The 21029-nt window shown below is 44.8% G+C and overlaps 1 protein-coding gene across 1 annotated transcript; it reads left to right on the top strand.

The window, feature by feature from the left end:
* Window positions 1-1548: 1548 nt before the first annotated feature.
* Window positions 1549-2190, top strand: LOC138452863 (coiled-coil domain-containing protein 54-like). Its single transcript, XM_069605208.1, has one exon. It carries the CDS (start codon window positions 1549-1551, stop codon window positions 2188-2190), a length of 642 nt encoding a protein of 213 aa, XP_069461309.1.
* Window positions 2191-21029: the final 18839 nt, after the last annotated feature.

Genomic DNA, 21029 nt, shown 5'->3' with positions numbered 1-21029 from the left:
TCATGTCTCTTAACCAATCGCGTGGGGTAGGAGCCAGTTTGGACTTCCATGCCCTTAGTATATTCCTCTTGGCTATTGCTCCCGCCACAAAGACAAATCGGCGGGTCCTAACTGAGGCCTTACCTATGTCGCCCAACAAGTATTTTTGCGAGGTAGTCGGGATATGTATTCCCACAATATCGCTTATGAGCTTTGCCACCTCTTCCCAAAAGGCTCTGGCATATGTATAGAATTCTCTGATTGCGCATTGCATTTGGGGCAGGATGCCTGCCATGTAGGATCACACTTAAAGATCGTGTTCGGGTTTGAGAGGGGGCGTTGTTGTGCGACGAAGATGGCCGCCTGAATGCTGAGCTCCTCTCCGGCATAAATCGTTACACAAAATACAAGAAGAAGCTGCGTCCCCCGAACTGCCTACAATAGCAGAGCTGCCTGCACAAGTACTCCTGCAGACCCCGAAAAAAAGAACAGAGGAAATCGGAGCTGGAATACCCTTTCCTGCTTGAGGCCGTGTGTGTGAGACAGCGAACCGGAGATCCCAACGCTGAGCCCGCGGCTCCGGCGGGTGTGCAGGCCTCAGTGGAAACCTTGGTGGAGGTGGAGACACCAGCCGCCTCCGCAGCTCCCAGTGCCATTCCCGCCGGACCCAGCTACAGAAGACGACAGAGAGCACCGGCGGTGCAAGCGGGCGATGAGCCTGTGGGCCTGTGAAGCAGAACAAGCTATCCGATAAGGACGCCACCATATCCCTTCCACCCCGGGCTCGCAGGGGCATTGTCGGTGCTCCAATACCAAACGGCAGCACCCACGGAACCGGACCGAGGCTGTGCGCCGCCCCCCCCATTCATCGGACCACGCCATAAGCGGGCCCAGTATACATCGCGGGCGAGCACTCCACCAGCGCTAACCTGCGCAGGACCGCCCAGTGAGGACACCCATCCGGCACCCCAAAAAGGAAGGAAGGAAAAAAAATGTAAAAAATAAAAGAGAAGGGAAAATAAACAAAAGGATCAAAGGCCCCATATCAACTATACAGCAACGCTCACCAACGCAGCCGGGGAGGCTGCCAAAATACAAGATCCACACATATTATCGAGCCCACTAGTAAACATTAGAATCCCTAGTGGCGACGCAGACTAAGGAAGGGTAAATACGTGAGAGGACACAGTCCACTCCTGCAACAACTAAGTGACACACAAACTAAACATCCAACCTGCTAATATCCGCTACTCAATAACATCAACAACCTTCGGCAAACCCCGGCCCTGCTGCCGCAATCATTCGAGCACAGCCATCAAACACTGAGCTCAGCAGTGGACAGAGGGCCTACCACCAAACAAAGGAGGGAAAAAGCCAACCGGCGCCTTGACACAGTCTCTGCTGATACCACCATCCCTGGCGGCTTGTACCCACAACTACCTAGATCATGATACAGGCACACACAGCTTGGGCTGGTTAACCAAACATACCAACTGCAGAGGGCCACACAGGATAGTCATTCTTGAGATGCCTGGAAAGAACGTCACAAAAAACAGAAAGACAGGCCCAATGGATTCATACACAAATTCACAAGTGTCCACCGGAAGCTCAGACACACCAGAGGAAACCACAGCAGCGTCAGCAGACGACATCAAATTCGACCACCTCCTCACTACGGTGCAAAACGGGTTCCTAGCAGTCAATGTCAAACTAGACTACATCGTCTCAACAATAGGCTCACTCAAAGCCCGTGTCAACAAAGAAAGTGCCCGCATTACAGAAACAGAAACCAGAATCAGCGCCAGTGAAGACTCAATCCACCAAAATACTCACGACAAAACACTCCTGAAAGGGGAGATGACAAAGCTCTGGGCCAAATGTGAAGATTTGGAATCAAGATTGCGCCGTAATAACATACGGCTAGTTGGGCTCTCGGAGTCCTTTTTCAAGGGACCAATGGAATCCCGTATTGAAGACCTACTGAAATCCCTACTCGGCGAAGATTCCTTCTCCCCACAGTTCTTGGTTGAAAGGGCGCATCGCACTCTGGCATCGGCCCCCAAGCCGGGTGCCCTTCCTCGTACGGTCATCGCTAAGCTACTCAACTATAGAGACAGGGACACAGCGCTGAGATTTGCAAGAGAAATGGGACCCCTGAGACACGGCAACGACAACATTCACATTTATCCCGACTTCTCGGCTGGAGTCTAGAACCAAAGAAGATCCTATGAAACAATCAAACGCCAACTCAGGCTGAGGAAAGTACCATACGCCCTACTGTTCCCCGCAAAGCTGCGTATACAACATGGTGGACGGGCACACTTCTTCGAAACCGCCGCTGAGGCAATGGCTTATGTAGAAGCAGCAATCCCCCTCCCTCCTGGAAGAAACAAATATGATCGAGACAACCTACAACAACCGGTTGAAGAACCGGGGAACTCCAATGACTGAAGACAGCCATACAATATCCTTTATTCTGTTGATGATACTACTGTTGCAGCTCGGCTATAGGGGCTGCGCTGCTGCACTTGTCCCCCCCCCGGGAAAACCACAAGTTTGTAACAAGGGCTCATCATCATGTTGGGGCCGATGGTGGGGGTGGGCTCGGGGCGCAAGAAACTGTTTGGATGTTTGAGAATGTTACCATTTTTTGACAGAGCACCGGTTATGCGCTGGGAGTTAAGGTTAATTGGTATCAATAGTTAAAAAATTGCAATCACTTCAACACCAGCTGACCCTCTCAAGAGAATGACCCCCTTCTTCCTGTACCACACATATTTAATGAAATGGCGAATCCACCCGCAGGGATGACACTTAAATTGCTCACTTGGAACATCTGTGGGCTGTACAACAGAGCAAAAGCTAGCAAAGTAGGAGCATACATTAATATACAAGACGGCAGGTAAGCATGCACCAACATGTGTTTACACCCTCTGTCCCAACAGGCCACCCCCCCCCTCTCTGGTCCCCCCGTGCTGTTCCCTTGTGCAACCCCCCTTCCTGCACACAGGAGTCTGTCCTGATACATTCTGGTTTCACCATCACCGTCTTGTGGCCAATGCTGGATTTTACTTTTATGGACTTCATTGATTCACGGTGTGTCACCCTTTCTTTTTTTTTTTTTTTTTTAAATTGTAAGTTTTAGTTTAATTTACAAAGAAACAAACTTTTTATTACACAATTCCCTCTGTCTTTTTCTTGACAATCCATCATGTTGCTGCACATTTTACTCTGGTCAAAGTCGCATTAGATTATTGGTAGGATTAAGTCCATGTAATTTATCACTGCACATGTTAATTGTGTTTTTTGTTCCGGAGATTATATAGTTCCACCATTGTTCTAGATCGTCATCTATTGGAGCAAATCTTGCGAGGTGCAATGTCCTTTCGTCCTTGATGGCTAGACATTCGATTATTAGGTGTTTTGCTGATTCGGCAGCGTTGTTGCAGTATCTGCAAAGAATGTCCGTGATGTCAGGGTCCCGATTCATCATTCGAACTACTTTGGCCTTAAGTAGGTTGAGACGAAGTCTCAAGAATTGATTGCGATGGTATCGCGAAGGAAATTTACATAAGTATTTCGGAGTTTCACCAAGACCATGCAATGAAGTTCCCAGGTCTTGTATAGACTTCAACTTTTTTCGCTTCGCTTCATTTTGGATCCAATTCCAACGGCTCAATTTTGTTTTTGCCCTTTGTGGCATATTTATCACTAGCTCTTCTTTCAACTCTGCAGATCGCATAGTTGCATTCAGTTTACGTTCCCACACGCAGATTAGATCCGACTTGTTGGAATTGGTGTTTTTTTGCAGTATTTCATAGGGACCGGCTGCTTGGGCCATTCTCATTTTCCGCCATGCCGAGATAGACTTCCATAGCACTGTGGCATATAACGGCTCTAAGCCCAGTTCGTAGCGGATCACTACTATTGAAAGATTCTGTGGAAGACGTAGTGCTTTCCGCCAGAACTTGCCCTCTAGCTTACACCAGAAATCTGCGGGTATATTCCAACCTCCCTCGCTGCCAAACGTTAGGGCCGGCACAACTTTTTGCAGGTAGAAGGAGAGTAATGGTTTTAGCGTAAATTTGCCATATGCAGCATGGAGTTTCAGCCCTTGCAAGGCAAACATTGTAGTTCGCGTTAATAGGTCTTGGGTCCAATTCCATTCACGAATTGAGACATTGAATTGCACTCCAAGGTATCAAATATAGTTTGCGACCTCTATATCTTCTCTTTATTGAGAGACCAACTGAAATTTTTTTTGCTCCCTTTATGTCTGCTATTAATTGCCATGATCTTTGATTTCTTGGTATTTATTAGCAGGTCATTGTTGTTACAGTACTTTTGAAGAGCGTCTAAAGAACGTTGAAGTCCAATTTGTGTGGTGTCTAAGAGGACTATGTCGTCAGCATATATGACCCAGGATACATGATGGTTGTTTATCTTCGGGGGGAATGTCCTTGGTTCAGTTAGGGTGATAGATAGATCCGATATAAAAAGTTTGAACAGTAGAGCTGCAAGAGGGCAACCTTGTTTTACTCCTATCTTTGTAAGGATTGTATCAGAGAGGTCTCCTTTTGCATTCAGTCTAACCCGGAAGGAAGTATTTGTGTACAATGCCATGATAGGTAGCAGAATCTCAAGAGAGCAAGACCATGATAGTAATTTTTCCCATAACTTCTGACGATTGATGGTATCAAAAGCTTGTTTCAGATCTATGAAGGCGAGGAACACATTATTGCCACTCTTGATGGCTTCCAGTTTTATGGTATTTAGAATGATTAGATTCACTTCTACGCCGACTCCCTTGGTGAATCCTGTTTGGCGTTTGTCAATTATCTTTGCTTGGTCGGCCCAGAGTGCTCGTTTTTTTATTAAGGAAAGCGGCAAATATTTTTCCGATGGTATCAAGCAACATGATGTGGCGATAGTTTGTCGGATCGCTACGGTCTCCTTTTTTAAAAATTGGCACAACAATTGCTGTATTCCAGGATTCTGGTAGGGTTTTACATGTAGCGATCCTCTCAAACAATGTGGAGATGAATCTTGCCCACAGAGAACTATTTGTTTTCAGCATCACGTTGGAAATACCATCTGGGCCAGCGGCTCTGGAATTATTTAATTTTTGAATGGCGCGTTTGATGTCCTCCGCTGTTTCAGGAGTGGGCCAATTACAAGAGTTCCCAATTGCTGGTTTTGTGCATTCGCTATTTTGTATATCAAAGACTGCTGTGTAATGGGAGACCCATCTTGCGTCATTTACCCCATTCGCCATATCATAGGCTGATTTAACTGATCCAGTATTTATTATTTCCCATAACTGACGTGCGTCTTTTCGCAAAATGGTCTTCAGCATGATTTCCGCTTGCTCCTGATCGCGCTGGGTGTTGAATGCTTTTAGCCAATTTCTATAGCGCAGCCGCCGCTTTTTCATTTGGTCGGCACTTTTTTTGCCTTTTCCTTTCTTTATCTTTGTTAGATCGCTGCGTAGTTGTTTCTTAGCTGAGCACAGGATTTCGCTGAAAGGATGTCTATTGATTACATGATGGATCTTTTGATTAGCGATGTCTGCTCTGAACTGCATCAGGAGCGGGCTATAGTTGATATTTGGAGTCGCTGTAGCAGTTGTCACGTAATTTTCAGTGAACGTGGACAGTTGTTTGGTGTTAATTTTCAGCCTTGATCCTGAGTTGTTTGTCGTAATCGGCTCCGTATATTTGGCTTCTAGTCGTGGCACCGCCATATCGTGCCATGTCATCATTAATGCATCATGATCACTTATTGTCGATTTTACTGTTGTCAGGTGAATGATTTTGCTTAATAGATTTCTCGATGTCCAAATATAATCTAGAGTTTTGTTACTCGATCCACGGTGCCATGTCGGTGCAGCAGGGATGTCTCCATTTGTGCAACCATTTAGCATCGAACAGTTTCTTGTCGTCATCTCGTTCATCCAGCGAGCGCCTCTGTCGATTGCATCGTCAGCTGACAGGATGTTTGTTTTTTCATGTGATTTGCATTCCGTGAACCAAGAGTAGTTTAGATCACCGCAAATGATTATTCTTGGTTCATTGTAAGTAATTAAACAATCATCGATCAATGCAGCGACAGTAGTTATAAATTTGATTTGGGAGATCATCGCTGGATTCCAATACACGTTGATGATTAACATGTGGTCTCCTGGCCCCTTATTGATCATCAGTAATTTTACCGTTGTTGCTTGAATGAAGAGGTTCGGGTTTATGGCTTTTATAATGGCCCAGTTTAAGTTGTTTTTGATCATCGTGATGAGCCCAGCGAATGGTCGACCAGACTCATTCTTGCCCGCGGCATTGAACAGTATTGTGTATCCATCGCATGATGGTTTAAGCCTGAGCCACGTTTCTTGTAGGCATATAAGCGTACAATCATCAAATTGTGAACATTTCTCCTGGAATAAATGGGTGAATCCTCTTGTGTTCCAAGAGACCAAGCGGTGAGTGACGATCTTTCCGGGGATCGTTTCCTAGAGGCTCCTTCTCTTCAGAGCTTTGGAATTCCAGCGTGAGTTTGAAGAGACTGTTTGGGCCCACGTGGGTGAAGATCTTAAATGGTCTCGTAGATCAGCGCGTTTTCGCTCATCATTCTGTTGGGCGAGTAGGCTTGAATTTAGGTCTCGTTGATGGGGGGCACCTTCGTCTGAGAACTGTACATCAAAGCCAAGAAATAGCAGATCCTCTTTTGCGTCGAGTAATTGTCTGGCAATTAATTTTGACTTAAGGTGTAGAGTAACCCAATCTAATCTTGCCTCTGACATGTATTCCACGACTACAATGTCGTCGGAATCAATTGTGCGTAAAGTAGGTATTGTGTGCAATAGTTTGATGATATTGCGGCGATTGAGGTTTACCTCATTTCGGTCGCTTAAGACATTTTCGAGTTGTAGTTTCCAGCTGTTGCACTTTAATGATTTGACAAATTGGTGGGAGCTTGTTTTGTTTTGCCCATCACATTTGGCTTTTTGAGCTCTTGTCTGTTTAGGATTTGGATTTCCTGGTAAAGGGGAAGTGTTTCGCCGATTTTGTTCTTTACGGTGTTTATCTGTAGTAACTGCTTTAGCAGACTCGGCTACGACCTGGGAATTACTGCTTATTCCCTTCGTTTCTGCGTTAGTTGGCCGAGAGTTTTGTGGTCTCTTATCAGCTGTTGTCTCAATTAATGTGGCCGCATCCTTTTTTCTATTTTTGTTATCCCAAATTTTTGCCATGGGTTCCTCGGATCCGTCGTCCACTGAGTAGGTCGATAGGTCACAAAGATCTATCGACTGCTCACTCTTGGACTCTTCATCACTTATCTCTTCTCTCGCTCTCTTATGGGCCGTATTTGCCTCCGTATTCGATTTGTTTTCCTCTTCTCTTTTTTATTGTTTTTTCCGTTTAGCAGGTTTCCGTTCTTCGTCGCTTGATTGAACATGCTGAGGGGCGGAGGAGTTGTGATATTCCTTATGAATCTTTTTGCCTCATTAGTTCGTGGTCTCTTTGCTTTTGGTTCAGTTCTTGCTTTAGGACATTTGGCTATTGGCTTAGATTCAGCTTTGGATTTTTTTGCGTCTGCTGCCTTTATCGTTTTTGCTTGACCTGAAAAAATGCCAAAGGACAATTTGGTAGTCAGGTCGTGCACGTCTGGGTTAGTATGAGCTTGAGCATCGAACGTGCTTGGTAATATAGTTTCTTTTATCGATACTTTCTCAGTCTCTTCTGACAATTTGACATTTGCTGTCTTGCTCGTTGAAGTTGGATCGAGGGTTTCCTTCTCTTCACGTGCAGGACTCAATCCCATTGATGCGGCTGGTGCCGTCTTTGAAGTCATATGCTTGGTTACGGGTGTATTCAATGCAAGCGACTGTGTTGCAGTTTCCCTTTCTCAACTCTCATGCTGGACTTCCTTTGTATCTTGTACTCGTGGTGGCACTGAATTATCCTGTTCCATCTTCATCTTGTATCCTGGCTTGCAACATTATGTGTTACTACTGACTTCTGCCATTTTTTTTTTTTGATGTTTTAGTTTGATGTCAAACTTTTCCATTGTTGTGAATTATATGTGAAGTAATATGAAGAGTGAAAGAGAAAGCAAAAAAAAAGAATTTAACAAAAATAAACAGTCTTTGTTATGGCTCAAATTTTTCTCCCGTTGAGATCAAGGATACTGGAGACGAAAAGGGAATTTGTATATATATATATTTGTTGTTGTTTCCACTGAGGATGGCAGCCCATCTGTCTTCTGTATTCATTTGTTGCAAAGCGAGATCAAAGTGGGAGCCAAATTGCTTGCGTTGAAGTGCGAGAGACTGACACTCCATAACCAGATGGAATATGGTTACTGGTATAGTTTCAGCTTTGCAGAAGCGGCAATAGTTTTGTGCTTTGGGAATCTGTCTTGTTGTGGCAAGATAAGAGTTTGTTGGTAGAATGTTCAGCCGGATTCTTAAAAATGTTGATCTGATGTTTTGATCTGGAAATGATAACAAGTACGGCTGTGGTTCGTGTATTTTTCTATTGTCTTTATTACATTGAAGTGTCTGTTTGTAGGTGTTTTTCTGTTGGATAGTTTTGATCCAGTCATTCTGTAACAATTTGGTTTTGGCGTGTTGGGGGCACATGATTAGAAGTCCTTCAGATATCTCTTCCCGCTCCATTTCTTTGATGATAGATTTTTTCCATTTTTCTAACACCGTGTTGTTGAGAGTGTTTGGTTGGGTTTTCAGAATTTGAATAGCAGGAGTTTTCTTGTCCGATAATAGTTTACGGTAGATGTCTAGTCGTTTCCAACATACAATGGATCCAATGGATTGTGTTGCTAGTTCGTATCGTATTCTCGGCATTGGACACGATTGTGGGAGAAGAAGAATCTTACGCCAAAAGGTTGACTCAAATTTCACCCAGTTTACGTTTTCTGTATTCATCATTGCTTCTGTTCCGTATGTTATTATCAGGATGTATTTTTGTCTGTAGTACACAATGATTGGTCTGAGTGAACATTTTCCGTATTTCCTATGGAGAATGCATCCCTGCCGTGCCAGTGTTTGAGCCTTTTGTTCTACTTTATCCAACCATTGTTCTTCAGTCTTCGATTGGTTGATTAATATACCCAGGGATTTAAATGTTGTGACATTTTCTAGTCGTATTCCATTGATGTTGAATTGTGGTTGTTGTTTTGGTTTTGCTTGTGATTTCATTAGAGTCATAGTCTTTGTTTTTGAGATGTTGATTGTTAGTTCATTATTGTTCATGTAATTGCTCAGTGATGTCAGGGCAGCTTGTAGTCCAGATGGGGTTTTGTCGCGCAATATGATGTCATCCGCATATGCCATAACAGGGACAGGTGTTGAATTTATTTTCGGCGGGTTAGTTTGGCTGTTTATCAAATGTTGTTCAATGTCTGATGTGAAGAGATTGTAGAGGGTTGCTGCTAGAGGACATCCTTGCTTTAAGCCATTTGATGTGGTTATTGGGTTGGTGGTCATACCTTGTTTTGTAAGTCTCACTTTTATTGAGGTTTCTGAGTAGAGTAAGATGATTGGTTCCAGGATGTTCGGGAGACAGTTCCATGTTTTTAGTTTTGCCCTTAGCTTTTGCTGTGATATGGCATCAAAGGCCATCTTTAAATCTATGAATGCAGCATATATGACGGTCTTGTTGTTAATTGCTTCATATTTGATGACATGAAGTAGTAATAGATTAATATTAGTTCCGACATTGGGAGTGAAGCCTGTTTGTCGTGTTGAGATCCGCCCATTGCAAGTGGCCCAAGAAGTTAGTTGTCTCAGAAGTGTTGTTGCAAAAAGTTTCCAAGTGGGTCCAGTAGAGCAATTGGGTGGAAATTCTGCGGTTGGTCACGGGGTCCTGGTTTATGAATCGGAACAATTGTAGCCGATCTCCAAATAGTTGGAATTTATTTATGATGTCTATTATCTGGCACATGAAGTTTACCCATGCCGGAGGATCTTGCTTTAGTACAGCATTTGAGAGTCCATTAGGACCAGGTGCTCTTGATGAATTAAGGTTTATGATCATACATAGTAGGTCGTCATAAGTGACGGTTACTGTCCATTTTGGTTTGTTATTGATTGGTTCTTCTTCAGGTTGGTGCGGCCGGTCCGCGTAGATAGGTGAAAAATGAGTAATCCATGTTTGTTGTGGTACATTGGCCGTTAGCTTGTGTTGTTTTTGAGCATTGTCGTTCAATAGATTCCAAAGTTCTCTTGTGTTGTTTGATTGGTATGTCTTTCTTATGGTTTCTGCATCTGTTTGCAGCAGGATTGTTTGTTGCAATTTTTTCCAGTTGTTATATGATTGTTTCAATTTTCAAATCTGCAAATTGTTTTCTGCTGTTTTTGTTTTCTTCAGGTGTCTTAACGATTTTGCCAGTGCCTTTTTCTTTTCTGCTATTTCCTGATTATATGTATGGAGGTGAGTTCTATCTGGTCGATTTTTGACTGTTTGTTGAAAAGGGAGCAGAATCCACTCGTAGTTCAGTTTTTCAAGATCTGTCTTGGTTGACGCGAGAAGTTTCGTCGGTAGAAGGGATATTGCTGGTTGTGGAATGCAGAGCCTTGAAGATGTTCCCTCAAGTTCTAGTGAACATACTTTCAGGGGTTTGTCTTGTTTGATGGTGTAGTGTGAATGGACTGTTAGCTTGTTGTGGTCACTGTTGTGGGCTGTCTTAACCGATGCGTGCAGAGTTTGTGAAAGCAATATGTAATCAATAATTGCAGATGAGGAACCTCTGGCCCATGTTGGCACATAGGAGGTGAGATTGTTCCTTGCGTGGTTTGGAAGGGTGAGATCTTGAGTAAGTATTTCATTCATCCACCTTGATGCTTTTGGTGTTGATCAAGAGCTCGTGAAGTACCGTTCTGTGTGATTAAGTTAATGTTAAGATCTCTGCAGAGTATTATTTCTAGGTGGTGATGGATTCCGACTAGTTTGTCAATTGTGATGAATACACCGTCAATTAATGCTTCAGTTGTGATTGCTGCAGAGTTCCAATACAAATTCATTATAGCAATTCTTGTTTTGTCAATTGTTTTGATTTGATTGTTCTCCATCGTCGTTATTATTGTTAATTGTGTCCAAGGATTAATGTTTTCATTGGTCAGTACTTCCCATTGAGGAGTTATTTTGATTAAAGTAAGTAGACCTGATGCTGGCCTTCCTTATTTTTTGATTATGGCGGGATTGAGAAAGGCAAGGAAACCATCGCACGCTGGCGTTTCACTGATCCAAGTCTCTTGGAGACATGTGATTTGATAATTTTCAAGGTCATTGGAGGGCTGAGTGAACAGATGCAAGTTTCCTCTAGTATTCCATGAGCAAAGTGGCCATATGATATCTGGTTTCATTAGTTGTTATGATTGGGAGTAAACTGAGCTTCTTGAGTATACGGTTTCTGTGAATGAAGATTCTAGGTCGTAAATTCTTTTGAATGGTCGGTCTGTTCTGCTCCATTCTTCCGGTTTTCCGACATAGGTCGAGTTTGCGTCTTTTCCTGGGTGATCTTTGGTGTGATTGCTCATCTGCTTTCTTGATGGATGTTTTCTTGTTGATTTAGAAGCCCAACAGTTAAAGCCAAGTTTGAGGAGTTGGGCACATTTTGATAGAATCAATTCTTGGTTGTTTGGGTCAGAAAGTTCGGCAACAATCTTGTCTAGGAGCTTGTCATCTTTGAAGGTTATTAAGTCAATCTTTTTTGTTGTTATATGTTGTAGTTGTGGTATTGCTCCAAAAAGACGGAGAGTGTTTGTTCTGTTGAGTATTAATGGTTCAGCTCTATTGGTTTTGTTTTCGATGTAAATTTCGTAGATTTGGTTTTGTTGTAGCGGATTTACGAAGGAGGTAAAAATACATTCGGTGTTAATTGCTGTAAGTGAGCTGAGGGAGTCATCTGATACTTGGTCATAAGATTCTGATAGTGATGACACACGGGAGCCAGGGTTGAGAGATATATCTGAAGTTTCTTGTAATGAGCCCTCCGAGATTTCTTCATAGATGTGCATTGGTTGTGGTTCATGGCTGGTGGTGTAGTCATCTATTATTATGAAGCTTGAGGGCGTTGCAGGATGCATAGGTGGTGATGTGTCATCTGTTAGCTGGTCTTCGTGGGTTGAGAGGTTAAGGAGATCTTCATCTTGAGAGGAGGGTTCTGACGGTGGTTCTGTTTGTCCACAGGTCTGTATTACCACAATCTGTTGCTGTCGGTTTGAGTTTTTCATGTCCTTTGTCGAGCGGCATGGTATCTTCTCTATGGGTAATGAATGGCTTTGTTCCAACGTCTTCTCTGTTGGTATTGGATGGATTTGTTCTGTTGTCTTTATCGTTCTGAGGAACGCTCTAGAACCTATTTGTCTTTTTTTGTTTGATTTTAGCTGTACTGATTTCACGGTAGTCCCTGGTTTATCCTCTCGAAAAGATCTGGTACTGCTCTGTATTGTTCTTGGTTGATTGATTAGCATCTTGGGTCTCTGGGTGTAGGATTATGACAGATTCAGTTTTCCGTTGTTTGTGACTTGCACCAATAGTTCGAGCTCCTCCAGTTGTTTTTTGTAACGTATCATTTGCTTGGGGAGCTAGTGTAAATTGGTCGCTCGTTGTAACTGTTTTCTGCATTGTTTGGTGTTGTTGTTGGGCTTTGAGTAGAGCTAGTAGTTCACTATTTTGGTTGATTTTTTTCTTGTCGATCGCTACTTGCCATTTCTGACAGGCATTGTTGCCATCGATTGGATTGCTCTGCTTCTAAATTGAGACGGGATTCGATTGTAGTTATAAAATTCTCGATGTGAATATGTTTGGAGTGTATCATTGCTAAGAGGTTCGCTTTATCCTTGATATTGTCATTCATGGATTTGTGTAGCTTCATAAAGGGGATCATGGATTGCAAGAGCACTGCGATAAGCATATTTTGTAGGTCGAGCATGGTAGTCGGAATCCTGGGGTTGGTGTGATCCTCATGTTCGATTTTGTTGAATAATGGATTGGTGGATTTGATTTCTGTTGTGCCGGGTGGAGGCATGGGCTGTTCATTCTTGGTCGTAGGATCAGGTGTATAGTAGGATTCATCTGTGTCGTAGGTGAATCGAGTAGGAATATTTTGGTTTCTTGATAGGTTTGATTCGGTTTCTCTTTTGATGGGTCTTTGTCCAATTTCTTGTGTCAGACATGGGGTTGAGGTGAGCTGTGATTGATGAGTTCCAGGTATGTTGCCAAATATTTCTTTTCGTTTGTCGAGACTTAGCATGATTGATTCAATTTCTGTTATATCCAATGATAGTCTTCTTCCCTTGGTTATAGATTGATTATTGACGTTTTCCGAAGCTTTAGGGTGTTTGCTTGAGTTGTGAGTATGTAACTATGCAAGTTTGGCTAGTCTTGCTTTTTCCTTCTTCGTTTGTTGTGTTAGGCTGTTTGGTGATTTTCGTAGGGTATTGGTAGTTCGTGGTTCATCTGATTGAGATTTGGCAGCTTCGTGAGCATTGGAAACTTTTCCGATCGCCCGTGGTTGTTCTATGTTGACACGGTGAGTCTTGGGTGTATTGGTGTTACGTTAGCTTTGTCTTGCTTTTTCCTTATTCGTTTGTTGAGTCACGCTGGTTGACGATTTTCCTAGGGTATTGGGGATCGTGTTTCATCTGATTGAGATTTGGCAACTGCATGAGTCTTTGAATCTTTCGTGCTCGCACGTGGTTCTTCTGTGTTAACAAGATGAGTCTTGGGAGAATCGGTGTTGCCTTCACTTGGTTGTTTTTTTGCAGTATTGTCTGAGGTCTCGTGTTGGTATGGTTCGAAGGGTGACGCAGTCAATTCTTGCTGTAGTTCAGCGGGAGGCTTGTGAGGTAAATTGCTTGTTTTTTCTGTTTGCTCAGAGACTGAATTACTGACCGATGTATGTCGTGGTGATGATGCTAGTCGTTCTTGTAGAGTGGAAAGCTTCGTTTTGCAGTTTGGTTGTGTGATATCGTTGGTCAAGGTGTCGATTGTCGTGGGATCTGAGTTTCCGTTTTCTGCACTTTCAGTAGTGTTTGGTTGGAGGAAGGGGTGTGAATTACGAGACGTCGGTGATGGTAGTTGGTCCTGTTCGCCGTAGCGTCGTGAGTAGGCCTCTGTTAGTTGAGTCTCGTTGGATGGTTGAGTAGGGGGGTTTCCTAGGCGAGCAGATGCCAGATCAGGATCGTTGTTGGTGTCGAAGCCTTGGGTGATATGATGTTCAGTCGTAGTAGTGATGTTATGAATTTGTGCTTGTATGTTAATCTGATTCTGAGGGGCTGGTTGATCGTTCAGTTGTCTGGTTGATTCGGTTATTATTTTGGGAGGGTCATCTATGATGAGGGGGTGCTCAATGTCCAAATCCGGTTTCTGTTGATGGTAATTATGGACAAGTTTTGTTGTCTGAGCTCTGGAGAGTGATTGTTCCAAAGTTAATTGCGAAAAATCTAGGGCAGACATAGCCGCTGTGTTAAGTTTAGTTCTCACTCTTGTTTTGGGTCGCACAATGGATTGCTGTTTAGGTCGGGTTGCCGACATTTCTTCTTTGTTTGATCTAGGGTCTGTGTTGCTATCTGTCGTGCAGGCCTTATCCTGATCCAAGGGGCGTGGTCTTTTGGTCACCTAGGTGTGGATATCACAGTGACTCTGTAGGGGTTGTTCTACAGTTTCCTTTGCGTCTCCTAGTCGGAGAGAGGGAACGTTGTTGTTACTGTGGTGTAAGGTCCACAGGTAGTATTCTTTCTGTTTCCTTTCGTCGAAAAGGTGTACTATAGAAATGTTTGCGTTTTGGTTTGGATCTAAGGGCGGAGCTCTTTCGGTCTCCTAACAAAGAAAGAAGCGTGATGTTGTAACTGTAATCTGCAGGATCTAAAGGCGGAGCCCTTTCGGTCTCTTAACAGAGAAGACAGTGCGATGTTATAGCTATAGTCTGCAGGATCCAAGGGACGAGCCCTTTCGATCTCCCGAGTAGAGGACGTTGAAGAAGTCCTGTTGAGATCCAAGGGATTAACCCTTTCAGTCTCTTCTCTCAACAGATTTGATCAATTAGTGAGAAATTTGAAGTCTGGTGTTGAAGCTGCAGGCTACAGGATCCAAGGGACAGGCCCTTTCGGTTTCTTATAAAGAGGACGTAAAAGAGTCTCTGTTGAGATCCAAGGGACAAACCCTTTCGGTCTATCAGTAGATTTGGTCGATGCTTGAGAAGGTTGTAGTCTGGTGTTGAAACTGCAGGCTATACGATCCAAGGGACAAGCCCTTTCGGTCTCCTGTTAGGCAGATGTTGAAGAGCTCTGTTGAGATCCAAGGGACAAGCTTTTTCGGTCTCTCAGCAGATTTGTTCGATGCGTGAGAAGGTTGTAGTCTGGTGTTGACCCTGCAGGCTACAGGATCCAAGGGACAAGCCCTTTCGCTCTCCTGTGAGGCCGATGTTGAAGAGCTCTGTTGAAATCCAAGGGGCAATCCCTTTGGGTCTCTCAGCATGTATGGTCGTTGGTGATCAATATCTTTGTGGGCTACTGGTCCCCTGGTACAGTTCCTTCTGGTTTCTTGAACTTTGTTGTGTAGTCTCTCTGTATATTTGAAAACCCGACCTTGTGGGAGTCCTGGCCGGGATGATCCAAGTTCTTCTAGGGGGCTCGTCCGGTTGGCACAGAGTGGTATTGTCTTCTTCTTGCTAATATGCGTCTTTGGAGATGCACTGATGGATTAGTGCTTAGAGATACTGTCTGAATAAGTCGTACTGGCGTCTGGGTTGTTTTCAAGCAAAATGCAGGCTTAGGTTTTATCTTCTTCTTGATGGTTTGCGTTCTTTAGTGGTGCACTGCTGGATTAGTGCTTAGAGATTCCGTCTGAATGAGCCGTGCTGGCGTCTGGGCTGTTTTCAGGCAAAGTGCAGGCTTAGGTACAAGTCTGTATGTGTGTTTGAATAGCGGGAACCAGATGGTGTAGACAGAGGAGACTGATTGTTGAGTCAGGTGGTAGGGAGCTTTCAGCGTGGTCCCAAAGAGGAAAGGTGGGAGGGTTGCAGTCCGTGGTTGTGGCTGTTCAGCACCAAGGTGCTGATTAGAATGTGGGACCAAAGATTGGACAGAGAAGCGGAAGCCAGGAGGTGCGAGCAGAGGGTTTGGCGTCCTGAGGCAGACAGAAAGGCGCTCCCAGCGGAGTCCACAAGCAGGGGTGGAGAGGCATTGTGATGTAGAAGTCTTATCGCTGATGGTTCGGTAAGCAGAAGAGGGGGGGCGGTGGGTTCCTAGTGCGGGGACAGGGGAAAGAAGACGGCTTGTAGGTCTGTGTGACAAGTGTGAGGAAGAGGGTTGGCAGCGCAGAGGATCAGCGAACACTGTAGGGTTGGGCTTTTCGGGGTGAAGACCTTTGTCACTGGTGTTACGGGAGAAGGGGGGTGGGCAGTGGCTTGTTAGCTGTGGTGCAGGGAAGCGAGGAGGTCTTGTCAGGCTATCAGGTGTGGAGAAGAGGGGCGGCAGCGCAGGAGATCGCTAGCAAGGATCTGTTCGGGAAGGAGGCGGGCAGATAGAAAGGTTCGGTGCTGCGTGTAGCACGAGCCACAAGCAATGGGGAGGTAGGTGTCAGGAGGGGAGCGGGCGGGCGAGCGCGAGGGCACGCAGGGGAAGGGGAGTGGGGGAGAGAGGTGCGTGAAGGAGACGGGGAAGGGGGGACGAAGAAGTGAGGGGGGCGGTTCTCACTCACCGCGAAGGCAGCAATGCGATGGTGTATTGTGCGGAGCCAGCCGCTCAAGGGTTATCTTTCACGAAAGTCCTTTGAAGAAAAAATGCGAGCGGGTTGTGGCAGCGCCGCGGAGCCTGCAGAGCCTAAAGACCAAAAGACTCCTCAGCAGACTCCGCGGCCGCTCCGCGGCTTGCTGGGTATTTTGAAGCAGGCAATAGTAGAAGTAGAAAGAGGACAAGAGGGATTTCAATTCCTCACAGGATACTGGAGCAAAAACGCTGTAGTGTCTCTCCAAAACACGACCAAAAGACTCTGCAGCAGACTCCGCCTTCTGCAATTGTATTCGCTCTTCTTTCTTGCTTCCCCACTCTTTTTGACTGCTTACTCTCTGTTCTCTCCTCCCCTACCCTCTCTGTTTTCCTATCTCCTCCCCTTACTTTCTTCTATGCACTTACTCTATCAGAATTGTCCCTGGACCTACTATGATAGCAACCTCGTCTGTCGCTCCCCTAACACCTTACTGTTGCCCCCCTCCCTCCAGCACTATCTGAAACGTTGTCATGCCTAGTATGATAGTCACTTGTTTTGTTCCTCCCCTCCCTTTCTGCACCCCTCTCCCTCACCTTTTGTTTTCCTCTGTCTCTACCAGAAATGTCGTCAGGCCTAGTACGGTAGTCGCCTGTCTCTTTGCATTTCCTTCCCACTCTCCCCCTCCCTTCCTTATCTATGTCTTAGCACTTGCATTATCTGAAATTTCGTCAGGCCGAGTACGATAGTTAATTTCACATCCTTACTGTTCATGGCCTGTAAGAATGTCGTTGTATTTTCCCTTGTTCCCTTCCTTGCCTTGAAGCGCTTTGAAACACACTGTGTATAGGCGCTATATAAATAAACTATCATATCATATCATATCATACCCCCATATTGCAATGCTGCAAGAAACCCATGCACTACAAAAGCTCAATTATAGTATTCTACGACAATGGGGGAGCAACACACATTACACTGAATACTCGTCCCACAACAGGGGAGTCCTCACATTGATACACCCATCGCTGGGGTTTGTGACCGAGAAAAGCAAAATTTACCCCCAGGGTAGGTACGTGATTGTGTGGGGTACCATCTCAGGCGAGAAATTGATCCTAGTCAATACCTATGGGCCGAATACAGATGACCCCAAATTCTACATTGATGTACTAGCCGGAATCGGCCCGACAGTGGACACGTGTACTGTGGGGAGGCTACTTCAATACCATTCTGGATGTCGCCATGGACAGATCATCTGATAAACAGAGGAAGCTCACTAGATCGGCCACTGCCCTATGTCAAGCCCTAGTGGAATTAGGTCTGGTAGACGCCTGGAGAGGGACACATCCGGTAGACAGACAATACACAATCTATTCATCAGTCCACAACACGGAATCAAGGATAGACTACTGGTTTATCTCCTCTCACTTGTTTAGTTCAGTACAGCACTGTGACATACTCCCCCGCACACTATCCGACCATTCCCCAGTCATACTCAATGTGAGGATCCAGAACATAAGATCACCAATCAGACGGTGGAGAATGCCCCCAAATAGCCTCAAAGACCCGAACGTGGTGGAGTCATTACACATCGAGATTGAGGAATTCTTCCAACAAAACAAAGGGTCAGTAGATAAATGGTCAACCATATGGGAAACATTCAAAGTGTGGATAAGAGGTAATATAATGTTTAAAATAATAGGCCTGCTTAAGGTCGTCGGAACAGAACTAACCGAAACGGAGACACACCTGAAAGCACTTGAAAATGACTACAGTACAACACATAAATAAATATTAGCTGAAATCAATTCACACCTTCAGAAATTTAATGAACTGGCAACAAAGGAACAACAATATATGGCTACTCCAGCCAGAGCATGCAGATATGGGGAAAGCAATAAGGCAGGACACTTACTAGCACGCTTACTAAGCAACAAGTTTAACCATACACCCATCACAAGTATTGTAACAGAAAATGGAGAGGCGGTAAACGGGGAAGATGACATAAATTCCGAATTCACCAAATTCTATAACAACCTATATGCGAACCATGACACATGCACTCGGGAAGACCTGACTCTCTAGGCTCTCGCTTGAAGACAACTGGGCCCTGGAACAACAGATAACCAGTGAAGAAATCGCTGGCGCAATCAAATCCTTGACAGCTGGCAAAGCTCCAGGCCCAGACGGACTGAGTCCAGAACTATATAAAGAGTACTCCACCATAATCTCCACAATATTAGTACATGTATGGGAGGAGGCTATGGGAACTGGCTCCCTCCCGGACACAATGACGGAAGCAATTATCGCAGTATTATTAAAACCTAGACGCCCTCCCCACGAACTTTGGTCCTATAGGCCTCTCTCATTAATTAACACGGATGTCAAGATTTACTCAAAGGTGCTAGCAACTAGATTTTTACCCAAACTGACTACACTTATACACCCCGATCAATGCAGCTTCATCCCGACAAGGTGCACTGCCTTAAACGTATGCAGACTGTTCAGAGTCATGGCACAGATTAAACTGGGGGTGCAGGTAGTGGCTGTAACACTAGATGCAGAGAAAGCGTTCGACTCGGTCTCTGGGCCTACTTATTTGGGGTCCTAGATACAGTTGGATTTGGTCCATACTTCACACAATGTGTCAGGCTGCTTTACACTTCTCCCAAAGCCAGGGTCCTCACAAATCATACTCTTTCCAACCATTTTAGATTACACAGGGGAACCAGGCAAGGATGCCTCTTCTCTCCCATCCTCTTCGCTCTCACGATAGAACCAGTTGCAGCGGCGGTCAGACTAGAACAGGAACAGAGGAGCATAAGGATGGCCGGCATTCTCCAATCTATATCGTTATATGCGGATGACACATTATTGTATATACGCGAACCAGAGAAAAATCTAGCTCCCACATTGGCAGTGATAGAAGAATTCACGGTATACTCGGGCTACAAAATAAACACCACAAAATCTGAGATATTCCCACTAACTCCGGCCACCGCCCGTCCTAAACATACGCATGGTCTTAGATGGTCCCCTAGCCATATCAGATATCTTGGAATTCTCGTCTCCGGAGAAAGGACGTCCCTATACATCGACAATTACCACACTAAACTACAAATATGGACTAGGCTCCCTCTATCACTTATCAGCCGCGTTGCGGTACTCAAAATGGTGGTACTCCCCAAGCTCCTGTACGTGTTCAGCAATGTCCCAATATGGCCAGGCAGACCCTTTTTTGAACAACATTTATATGGAACGCCGGTACTAACAGAATGAAGTGGGAGAAACTGGTGGAGCCGTACGAAATGGGGGGCATGGCTGCACCCGATTTCGAGTTGTAATACCTGGTAGCACAAGCACAATATGCTAAATACTGGCAGGACCCAACAGATAGAACACCACATGTCCCTATAGAACACCATTCGGTCCGGTTTACTGATTTGCGCTCCATAATATTCTCGAAAACCCACAGGGATGAATGCAAATTTGACCCAGCGACCTCCACGATTGCAGCCTGGTCCACGATCAGTAAAACACTGCAAATAGAGATACCCTATGATTCGCAGGCCCCGCTATGGAATTTCCCGGGCATCAAACCCTCATACAATACCAGTATACATAAGACTAAGGTTCCGGAATATGAAATCAGAATGAGAAACATGTTTCCAAATGGTAAATTCATTACTCCAGAAGGTTTTGAAGACACAGTGGGAAGAACTCAATTGGTCACCCTCCAATACCACCGTATGAACGCTGCTTTCAAGAAGCGATGGCCATCATACCCAGAAGAACTACCCACACATGCATGTTTTCAGTCACTTTATTCACTTGCTAGTACAGGGGTGTCAAACCTATACAACATAATTCGAATACACTCAAAATCTTCGAATAACATCAAAGCCTCAAGGAAGAAGGACATGGGTATAACCACAGAGAAGGGGAAATGGTCAAGATATTGCCTTTTGTCTAATTGAGTCTCACTGAATGCCGGCCTCAGACTAATACAATTTAAGATATTGAATAAGCTCCATTACACCCCTGTTAAAATGGTGAAATTCTACAATACATTGGGCCTCATTACACGTTAGGCGGTAAGGGAATAACGGTACTGGTAAGGGATTACCGGTATCGCTGAATTCCCTAGCTAATCACGACCCGGACTGGCCGCTATTAGCGGCACCGCTAAGAACGGTGCCACTAATAGCGGCCAGTCCGTGGGCGCGCGTCCCCTCAGGTCAGAAATAGCGGCCTGGCGCTAATAGCACGCCATTACAAGGCATGCGGACACAGGTGGCCACAACAGCACAGGTGAAGGCAATG

Source organism: Ambystoma mexicanum, chromosome 4p (assembly GCF_040938575.1).
Source record: "Ambystoma mexicanum isolate Mex_15411 chromosome 4p, UKY_AmexF1_1, whole genome shotgun sequence".
NCBI classification, from domain to species: Eukaryota; Metazoa; Chordata; class Amphibia; order Caudata; family Ambystomatidae; genus Ambystoma; species Ambystoma mexicanum.
The sequence above is the reverse complement of the archived record's forward strand: the minus strand, read 5'-3'. Positions and strand labels throughout refer to the sequence as shown.